This window comes from Dipodomys merriami, unplaced genomic scaffold (assembly GCF_024711535.1).
Source record: "Dipodomys merriami isolate MVZ:Mamm:240054 unplaced genomic scaffold, mDipMer1.0.p SCAF_53, whole genome shotgun sequence".
In the NCBI taxonomy this organism is placed as follows: domain Eukaryota; kingdom Metazoa; phylum Chordata; class Mammalia; order Rodentia; family Heteromyidae; genus Dipodomys; species Dipodomys merriami.
In genome coordinates, this window is record NW_027206102.1 from 9352691 (window position 1) to 9363013 (window position 10323).

The window sequence follows — 10323 nt, forward strand, 5'->3', positions numbered from 1 at the left end:
TCATGCCTTCCATCCAGGTCCTCACATCCCGGGATTCCCACATCCGAGGATTCCCACATCCAGGTCTCCCACCCCAGGCCTTGCATCCGGGTCCCTGCGCGCTCGCATGCAGCTCCCTCCCCCGCCCTGGGGCCCGGCGGAGGTTGAGGCACTCACTTGGGCGGTTGAACCAGTGCACGGCGTGCAGCCGGGCCTCGCAGTAGTGCAGCAGGAAGTTGTGGCCTGCGGCCTGCGCTGTCCTCAGCAGCGCGGGCATCAGGTCCTCGCCGTCCACCTCCCTGCGGGACCCGGATGTGCAGGCTTCTGAGCGCTCAGAGACTCGGATGTGCAGGCCAGAGCCCCCAGAGACCCGGATGTCAAGGCTTGAGCCTGTAGAGACCCGGATGTGCAGGCTTCTGAGTGCTCAGAGGCCCGGATGTGCAGGCCAGAGATCCCAGAGACCCAGATGTCCAGGTTTCTGAGCCCTCAGAGACCCGGATGTGCAGGTCTAAGACCCAGGCCTCTGGTCTTAGAGACCTGGATGTGTAGGCCTGAGGCCTCAGAAAGCCGAATATCCAAGCTTCTGAGCGCTCAGAGACCCGGATGTCCATGCTTCTGAGCCCCCAGAGACCCGGATGTGCAGGCCTGAGATCCCAGAGACCTGGATGTGCAGGCTTCTGAGCCCTCAGAGACCCAGATGTGCAGTCCTGAGCCCTCAGAGACCCGGATGTCCAGGACTGAGACCTGGGCCTAGGTACTCAGAGACCTGGATGTGCAGCCCTGATGCCTTAGAGACCCCGATATGAAGGCCTGAGTCCTCAGAGACCCAGATATCCAGGCTTCTGAGTGCTCAGAGGCCCGGATTTGCAGGCCTGAGCCCTTAGTTACCCGGATGTAAAGGCTTCTGAGACCTCAGAGACCCGGATGTCCATGCCTGAGCCCCGGGTCTTGGGTCTTAGAGACCCGGATGTGCAGGCTCCAGAGACCCCAGAGACCCGGATGTGCAGGTCTGAGCCCTCAGAGACCCGGATGTGTAGGCTTCTGAGCCCCCAGAGACCCGGATGTGCAGGCCTCAGCCTCCCCCCCTCAGGATCCCTGAGGCCCCGGATGACCTCCCTTCCCCCCCACCCCGTGGGGACCCAGGCCGGCGAACGACTACCTGTCCGCCGGAACCCAGCCCCGGCCAGGCGCACCACGGTGGGGAACAGGTCCATGAGGCTGGTGGGCTCAGGCACCAGGCGCCCTGCAGGCAGCGTCCCAGGCCAGCACGCCAGCCCGGGAACCCGGATGCCACCCTCCCAGCCACCCATGCCTTTGCCACCTGCAAGGGGGGAGCGAAGGGCAAAGGTCAATGGCGGGGTCGGGCCGCGTGGGAGGCCCCGCCCATCCTGCCTCAGTTTCCCCCTCGCCCTGGTGCACGCCGTTGGAACCCCCAAGGCGGGCGCCCCAGGCCCGGGCCTCCAGCGAGGCACCGTGATCCAACGTGAAGTAGACAAGGGTGTGGCGCCCCAGCCCTGCACTGTCCAGCGCCGCCAGCAGTCGCCCTGTGGGGGGGGGCAATGGATCCGTGCCTCAGTTTACCCCCAGCGTCCACCGTGCCTCGGTTTACCCCCAACATGCACCATGCCTCAGTTTACCCAACATGCATCGTGACTCAGTTTACAAATTTCCATCGTGCTTCAGTTTATCCCCAATGCCCAGTGACTCAGTTTACCCAACAGGCACCGTGCCTCAGTTTACACCCAATGCTCACTGGGCCTCAGTTTACCCCCATCCCAGTGCCTCAGTTTACTCAACCCACTCACCTCGTCCCCGTGCCTCAGTTTACCCAACATGCACCATGCCTCAGTTTACACAATATGCCCAGTGCCTCAGTTTACCCAACATGCACCATGCCTCAGTTTACCCAACATGCCCAGTGACTCAGTTTACCCAAATACACCGTGCCTCAGTTTACCCCAATACCCAGTGACTCACTTTACCCAAATGCACCGTGCATCAGTTCACCCTGAACATGCACCGTGCTTCAGTTTACCCAACATGCACCATGCCTCAGTTTACCCAAGTGCACCATGCCTCAGTTGACCCCCAACATGCCCAGTGACTCAGTTTATCCAAGTGCACCGTGCCTCCATTTACCCCAACCCATTGACCCCGTTCCCATGCCTCAGTTTCCCCCATCCCACTCACCCCATCTCCGTGCCTCAGTTTCCCCCAACCCACTCACCCCACCCCCGCGCCTCAGTTTCCCCATCCCGCTCACCCCGACCCTGTGCCTCAGTTTCCCCATCCCGCTCACCCCACCCCCGTGCTCAGTTTCCCCCATCCCACGCACCGTGCCTCAGTTCCCCCCCTGCACTCACCCACCATCCAGTCAAGCTCCTCCACGTTGTCGCCGTAGGCGCTGTGCGAGCTGCAGCCCCAGAAGGCGGGTGAGGTGACCAGCGGGACGTGGACGTGGAGGAAGGAGACAAGGAGGAAGAAGGGGCGGGCCTGGTGCCTGCGGACCCACGTCAGACCCCGCCCCCATCATCAATAACCTCACCAATAACCGACCTGATCAGGTATTGCCAATAATCGATCAGATGATTGATAATCGATCCTGATCTAATCGAAAATACCAATAATCGATCCTGATCTGATCGAAAATACCAATAATCAATCGTGATGTGATCGATAATACCAATAATCGATCATGATCTGATCAATAATACCAATAATCAATAGTGATCTGATTGAAAATACCAATAATCGATCGTGATCTGATCAGTTATTACCAATAATCAAACATCATCTGATCGATATGACCAATAATAGAACATGAGCTGATCAGATATTACTAATAATCGAACAGGATCTGATCAATAATACCAATATTCGATCGTGATGTGATCGATAATACCAATAATCGAACATCATCTGATCGATAATACCAATAATTGAACATGAGCTGATCAGTTATTACCAATAATCGAACATCATCTGAACAGTTATTACCAATAATCGATCATGATCTGATCAATACTACCAATGATTGATTGTGGTCTGATCTGAGGTCTACCAGATGTCTCTACAGATCTACTAGATGGAACATCCAAGGACCTGAGGTCTACCAGATGTCTATAGAGATCTACTGGATGTAACATCCTGGGATTTGACGTCTACCAGATGTCTCTGCAGATCTACTGATGGAACATCCGGGAACCTGAGGTCTACCAGATGTCTATAGAGATGTACTAGATGTAACATTCAGGGATTTGAGGACTACCAGATGTCTATAGAGATCCATTGATGGAACATCCGGGGATTTGAGGTTGACAGTTGACTATAGAGATCTACTGGATATACATCTGGGCACCTGAGGTCTACCAGTTGACCATAGAGATCTAGTAGATGTACATCAGGGGATCTGAGGTCTACCAGATGTCTATAGAGATCTATTGATGGAACATCCAGGGATTTGAGATTGACCAGTTGACTACAGAGATCTACTGGATGTACATCCGGGGATCTGAGGTCTACCAGATGCCTATAGAGATCTCCTAGTGGAACATTCGGAGATTTGAGGTTGACAGTTGACTATAGAGATCTACTGGATGTACATCCGGGGATCTAAGGTCTACCAGTTGACTATAGAGAACTAGTAGATGGCATCTGTCCCCCTCCCCGGCCCCAGGCTGACCTGTGGATGAAGGCCTCAGCCTCCCGCAAGAACAGCCCCGCGCTGGCCTCGAACCTCAGAGGCTGCTGGACGACCTGGTGATCCCTCATCAGGAAGCAGTCGGCGTGGACGATGAAGACACCTAGGAGGCAGGAGGTGCAGGCCAGGAGCAAGGCCCCACATCCGGGGCCCAGCACCCTGGGCACCCAGCGCAGGCCCAGCAGGCCCGTGAGCTTCCCAGCGGCCAGGCAGAGCAGGGAAAGCAGCAGCAGCTGCGCCCCCAGGTCCAGGGGCCCTTGCAGACGCACTCGCTTCTCCGAGGGCTCCGCTTGCAGGCTGTCCCCCATCAGGGTGAAGGGGACCCCGAAGAAGGAGTCGAACCTATGGTTCAGGGGGTGGTGGCAGTGGTGAGTGGGGGACTCACAGTTGAGGCCCAGGTGCCATTTGCCTGGAGGGGAAGAGATGGATGGATGAGTGAATGGATGGGTGGATGGGTGGATGGATGGGTGGATGGGTGGATGGGTGGATGGATGGGTGGATGGATGGGTGGGTGGATGGATGGGTGGATGGATGGATGTATGGATGGATGGATGGATGGGTGGGTGGATGGATGGATGGATGAATAGGTGGATGGGTGGATGGATGGATGGATGAGTGGATGGATGGATGGATGGGTGGATGGGTGGATGGATGGATGGATGGAGGGGTGGATGGATGGATGGATGGGTGGATGGATGGATGGATGAGTGGATGGATGGATGGATGGGGGATGGGTGGATAGATGGATGGGTGGATGGATGACTTCTCTCTTTCCTATGAGGCCAGTGGCATATCCCTGCTGCTGCAGGATCTTGGCGAAGGTGATCTCGGAAGTGGGCAGCCCGCCAGACACGGCTGCCCACTGCAGCACGCGCGCCCCGTTGGTGGTCACCATGCCTTCCAAGAGAGAGGAGAAGGACCCTAGGTCAGTGATGATGGCGTCCTGGGTATGGAGGGGGCATCTAGCACCTTCAGGGGGAAGGCCTGCTGTGTCTGGGATAGCCTGGGACCTGCCCACCCGGGGTGGAAAGGACCCCAGCCCTGGGAGCCCTCGGGGGAAACCAATATGGCATCACTTCCGGTTTCCTGGTGGTTCAGGGGGGAAGTCCCAGAGTCTCAGGGATTTGAACCTGAGATCCTCAGAGAAGTCCTCCCCTCCCTCTGGTTGACCTCCGTGCCCTAGATGTTGGGCCTCAGTTCCCCGGATGTTGGATGTTAGTATCCCGGATGTTGGCCCTCATCCCCGGATGATGGAGTTCAGTGCCCTGTATGGTGGATATCAGGACCCCAGATGTTGGACTTCAGTTACCCGAATGTTGTAGCTCAGTTCCCTGGATGTTGGATCTTACTACCCCGTATATTGGAGCCCAGATTCGGGTATGTTGGCCCTCAGATCCCCAGATGTTGGAGCTCAGTTCCCCGGATGTTGGGGCTCAGGTTCCCGGTTGTTGGATCTTAGTATCCCGGATGGTGGATGTCAGATCCTCGGATGTTGGAGTTCAATTCCCAGAATGTTAGGCCTCAGATCCCCGGATGTTGGATCTTAGTACAATGGATGTTAGAGATAAGGTCCCCGGATGTTAGAGTTCAGTGCCCTGGATGTTGGTGCTCAGATCCCCGGATGTTGGATCTTAGTAACCCGGATGTTAGAGATGAAGTCCCTGGATGTTAGAGCTCAGTACCCCGATGTTGGTGCTCAGTTCCCCGGATGTTGGGCTTTAGATCCCCGGATGTTGGGTCTCAGATCCCCAGATGTTGGATATCAGGTCCACGGATGTTGGATCTTAGTACCCTGGATGTTGGCTCTCAGATCCCCGGATGTCCCGACCCCGCCTCCCCCCCCACCGCTCCTTCCATTCCCCGGATGTCCCACCCCCCCATACTGACCCAGGCGCACAGGGTAGCGTCCCGTCAGGAAGGTTGCGTGGCTTGGGCTGCAGATGGACGCTGCTGCCAGGTGCTGGGTCAGCCGCACGCCATCGCGGGCCAGGCCGTCCAGGTGCGGGATGCTGTGTGGGGAGAGGGAAACTGAGTCACAGCCAAGAACATACGGGGACCTGGGGTCTAACATCCGGGGATCTAATGCCCAAAATCCCAGGAGCTAAACTCCAACATCTGGGGCCCTGAGATCCCACATCCGGGGATCTAAGATCCAACATCCGGGGACCTGAGATCCCACATCCGGGGTACTAAGATCCAACATCTGGGGACCTGAGGTCCAACATTTGGGGACCTGGCATCCAACATCTGGGAACCTGAGGGCCAACATCTGGAGATCTAAGATCCAACATCTGGGGCCCTGAGATCCCACATCCAGGGTACTAAGATCTATATCTGTGGACTGGGCTCCTACATCCGGGGTCTAAGGCCCAACATCCGGGGACCTGAGGGCCAAACATCTGGGTATCTGATCTCAAACATCCAGGGACCTGACATCCAACATCCGAGGTACTAAGATCCAAGATCCGGGGAATTGAATTCCAACATCCGGGGACCTAACATCCAACATCCAGGGATCTGAGGTCCAACATCCGGGGGCCTGATCTCCAACATCTGGGGTACTAACATGTAACATCCGGGAACCTGATTTCCCACATCTGGGGTATACTAAGATTTAACATCCGAGGACCTGATCTCCAACATCCGGGGCACTAACATCCCACATCCAGGGATCTGATATCCAACATCCGGGGACCTGATCTTCAACATCCAGGGAACTGAGATCCAACATCCTGGGAATTGAACTCCAACATCCGGAGACCTACCATCCAACATCCGGGGATGTGAGGTCCACTAGATGTCTATACAGATCTCCTGGTGGAACATCCGGGGAACTGAGCTCGAACATCCGGGATACTAACATGTAACATCCGGGGACCTGATATCCAACATCCGGGGCAGTAAGATTCAACATCCGGGGACCTGATCTCCAACATCCGGGGACCTGATCTTCAACATCCGAGCACCTGACATCTAACATCCGGGGTACTAACATCTAACATCTAGGGACCTGATCTCCAACATCCGGAGCACTAACCTAACATCCGAGAACCTGATTTCCCACATCTGGGGCATTAAGATCTAACATCCTTGGACCTGTCCTCCAACATCCGGGGCACTAACATCCCACATCCGGGGACCTGAGCTCCCACATTCGGGGCACTAACCTCCAACATCTGGGGACCTGAGCTCCTACATCCGGGGCACTTAAGTCCAATATCTGAGGACATGATCTCCCACATCCGGGGTACTAAGATTTAACATCCCGGGACATGATATCCAACATCCGGGGCACTAACATCCAACATCTGGGGAACTGAGTTACTAGATGTCTATACAGTTCTCCTGGTGGAACATCCAGGGATCTGAGCTCCCACATCCGGGTAACTAAGGCCCCACATCCGGGCCTCCCCCTCTGCTCACCGCAGGCTGCGGTTCCCGAAGCTGTCCAGGTCGCCCAGGCCCAGGTCATCGGCCAAGAGCAGCAGGAAGTTGGGGCGCGAGGGGGTGGGGCCTGCGCAAGGGCCAGGGGGGAGGAGGAGGAGGAGGAGGAAGGCGAGGGGTGGGGCTGCGCAGCCGCTGTGCAACCTGAGGAGGAGAGAGAGGAGGAGGAGGGGTGGATGGGTGGATGGATGGGTGGATGGATGGATGGATAGGTGGATGGGTGGATGGATGGATGGATGGGTGAATGGATGGGTGGATGGATGGATGGTTGGATGGATGAATGGATGGGGAATGGGTGGATGAATGGATGGGTGGATGGATGGATGGATGGGTGGATGGATGGGTGGATGGGTGGATGTATGTATGTATGTATGGATGGATGGATGGATGGATGGATGGATAGGTGGATGGGTGGATGGATGGATGGGTGGATGGATGGATGCACAGTGGATGGATGGATGGGTGGATGGATGGATGGGTGGGTGGATGGGTGGATGGATGGGTGGTTGGGTGTATGGATGGATGGGTGGATGGATGGGTGGGTGGATGGATGAATGGTTGGATGGATGGATGGATGGATGGATGGGTGGGTGGATGGATGGGTGGGTGGATGGATGGATGAATAGGTGGATGGATGAATAGGTGGATGGGTAGATGAATAGGTGGGTGGGTGGATGGATGGATGGGGATATGGATTGATGGATGGATGGGTGGATGGATGGATGGATGGATGGATGAATGGATGGGTGGGTGAGTGGATGGATGGTTGGGTGGATGGATGGATGGGTGGATAGATGGATGGGTGAATGGGAAGAGGGATGGAAGGACTCCCCCTCCCTCCAGGCCCTCTCCTGACCAACTTGGCATCCAGGATCCCGTCCTTCCCATGATGCTCCCCGTTTCATGGAAGAGAATGCTGGAAGCAGGAAGTGGGGAAGAGCTGAGTAACATCCGGCCACCCCAGGGCCAGGCTGCTGTTGCCCCCACCAGTACATCAGCCCCTCACCTCGTCTTTCCAGGCCTGTGGCGGGGCCCTGCAACCCCCACCCCGGGGCATGGTGGAACATCGGGGGGGGGCTTCATAGAACAATCGAAGCCCTCCCACCCCCGGTCCCCACACCTCTCCCCGTGTTCCCCAGAGGACGAACTCACATCCACAGTTCTCTGCCATCAGCGCCTGGGCCTGCTGCTCTCCCTGCCAGCCAGGAAGCTCGCAGGGCTCAAATGTCCATGTCACTCCAGCAGCCAGAACTCCACAACATCCCTCCAAAATAAAAGTCCCCTTGTTCCTTGGAAAGCACAACATTCCCCCCCCTCCAAAATAAAAGTCCCCTTTGTTCCTTAGAAAGGAACAGGATGTGGTGCTGAAGGGGAAGGCGGGGAAGGAAGGGAAAAGCCCGGAGTTGCTGGGCTGGGCGCCAAGAAATATCCAGGCCTGGCAGAGGCAGGAGGAAGGGGAGGCGGGAAACCTCGATAACTACATGGAAGGCTGCAAAAATAGTCAGGACCGTCAGGGAGGGTGGCCTGTGCCCAGGGGGCATGGCCTGCGCTCAGTAGGCCGTGGCCAGAGCTCAGGAGGGCGTGGCCTAGGCTGGGGAGGAAGTGAGGGACTCAGGAGGGCTTGGCCTGTGCTGGGAATGTAGTGAGGGTCTCAGGGGGCGTGGCCTGTGGTCAGGAGGGCGTGGCCTATGCTGGGGAGAAAATGAGGGTCTCAGGAGGGCGTGGCCTGTGCTCAGGAGGGCGTGGCCTGTGCTGGGGAGGAAGTGAGGGACTCAGGAGGGCGTGGCCTGTGCTGGAGCTAAACTGAGGGTCTCAGGAGGGCGTGGCCTGCAATGAGGCAGAAGTGAGGGTCTCAGGAGGGTGTGGCCTGCAATGAGGCGGAAGTGAGGGACCTATGTGGGCGTGGCCTGCGCTGGGGCGGAAGTGAGGGTCTCAGGAGGGCGTGGCCTGTGCTGGGAAGGAAGTGAGGGTCTCAGGAGGGCGTGGCCTGTGCTGGGAATGTATGAGGGCCCCAGGAGGGCGTGGCCTGTGCTAGGAGCGGAAATGAGAGTGTGGCCTGTGCTGGGCAGAAATGAGGGGTCTCAGGAGGGTGTGGCCTGTGCTGGGGCAGAAGTGAGGGTTTCAGGAGGGCGTGGCCTGCGCTGGGGCGGAAGTGAGGAAGAATTCCATCCAGAAGCAGCACGGCTGCTTTATTGCCTCCGATTCTGGGAAAGGACCCCAACGGCCCAAAGCGCAGCTGGAGCCCGGAGCCAAGGTGTGGAGCGCCTGCTCCGCCCACATCTGGGTTCCACCTCTCACATCTGGGTCTCAACCCCTCACATGTGGGTCCCAACCCTCACATCCGGGTCCAAACCCCTCACATCCAGGTCCTGGCGCCTCCCAGTGGGCCTGGAGATAAGTGACATCCTGGTACTCACCTCCACGTCTGGGTTCCCGGACCTGAAGATCCCTAACATCCGGGTACCCACCCCATATCTGGGTTCACGGACCTGGAGGTCCCTAACATCCGGGTACCCAGCCCACATCCGGGTTCATGGACCTGGAGGTCCCTAACATCTGGGTAGTTCCCATTCCACATCTCGTTCCTGGACCATCAGTGGATGTGGTGGGACCTGACATCCGGGATCCCCACACCACATCCGGGTCCTAGACCCTGTCAGTAGAAGGAGAGGAGCGTGACATCTGGGACTCAACACGCCACAGCTATGCCCATGGATGTGATATCCGGGTCCCATCCAGCATATATCCGGGTCCGTGCCACAGTCCACATCCGGGTTAATGGACGTGGACTTACATAACATCCGGGTTCCCCACGCAACATCCGGGTCCTGGCCCCTGAGTGGACCTGCAGATAGGTTATATCCGGGTCCCCCAGTCCACATCCGGGTCCTGGCCCCTCAGTGGACCTGGACATAAGTGACATCTGGGTCCCTGACGCCACCTTCAGGTGAGTGGACATGGAGGAGGGTGACATCCGGGTCCCCCAGTCCACATCCGGGTCCTGGCCCTTCAGTGGACCTGGAGATAAGTGACATCTGGGTTCCCCAGGCCACATCTGGGTCAGTAGACACAAATGAGGGTGACATCCGGGCCCCTCCCAGTCCACATCCGTGTACTGGCCCCTCAGTGGACATGAAGGAAGGTGACATCCGGGTCCCTCCTAGTCCACATCCGGGTCCTGACCCATCAGTGCATCTGGA

General features: G+C 57.3%; 1 protein-coding gene and 2 long non-coding RNA genes across 3 annotated transcripts; all 3 read right to left on the minus strand.

Annotated features, from left to right (window-relative positions):
- On the minus strand, positions 1 to 4083 carry LOC138811461 (arylsulfatase L-like). The gene is made up of 4 exons (XM_069999181.1): positions 3662 to 4083; positions 2343 to 2479; positions 157 to 369; positions 1 to 20 (listed from the first exon to the last, which is right to left on the minus strand). Exons 1-4 carry the CDS (start codon positions 3985 to 3987, stop codon positions 1 to 3), a joined length of 696 nt encoding a protein of 231 aa, XP_069855282.1. The 5' UTR covers positions 3988 to 4083.
- A 160-nt stretch (positions 4084 to 4243) lies between these two features.
- Positions 4244 to 5611, minus strand: LOC138811449 (uncharacterized). The gene is made up of 3 exons (XR_011367401.1): positions 5567 to 5611; positions 4810 to 4944; positions 4244 to 4576 (listed from the first exon to the last, which is right to left on the minus strand). It is a non-coding gene; the product is annotated as an uncharacterized lncRNA (long non-coding RNA).
- A 20-nt stretch (positions 5612 to 5631) lies between these two features.
- Positions 5632 to 8399, minus strand: LOC138811448 (uncharacterized). Its single transcript, XR_011367400.1, has 4 exons — positions 8276 to 8399; positions 7980 to 8039; positions 7103 to 7267; positions 5632 to 5688 (listed from the first exon to the last, which is right to left on the minus strand). It is a non-coding gene; the product is annotated as an uncharacterized lncRNA (long non-coding RNA).
- Between the last annotated feature and the right edge of the window lie 1924 nt (positions 8400 to 10323).

What these genes read in the sequence shown, in the direction of transcription:
- LOC138811461 (XM_069999181.1), bottom strand. Translation starts at nt 3,987, where the DNA reads ATGGGGGACAGCCTGCAAGCGGAGCCCTCGGAGAAGCGAGTGCGTCTG. An exon ending in GCTGAGGCCTTCATCCACAG is followed by an intron (nt 2,480 to 3,661) that starts GTCAGCCTGGGG and finishes GTGGGTCCGCAG; the next exon opens with GCACCAGGCCCGCCCCTTCT. An exon ending in GGAGCTTGACTGGATGGTGG is followed by an intron (nt 370 to 2,342) that starts GTGAGTGCAGGG and finishes GGGTCTCTACAG; the next exon opens with GCTCAAGCCTTGACATCCGG.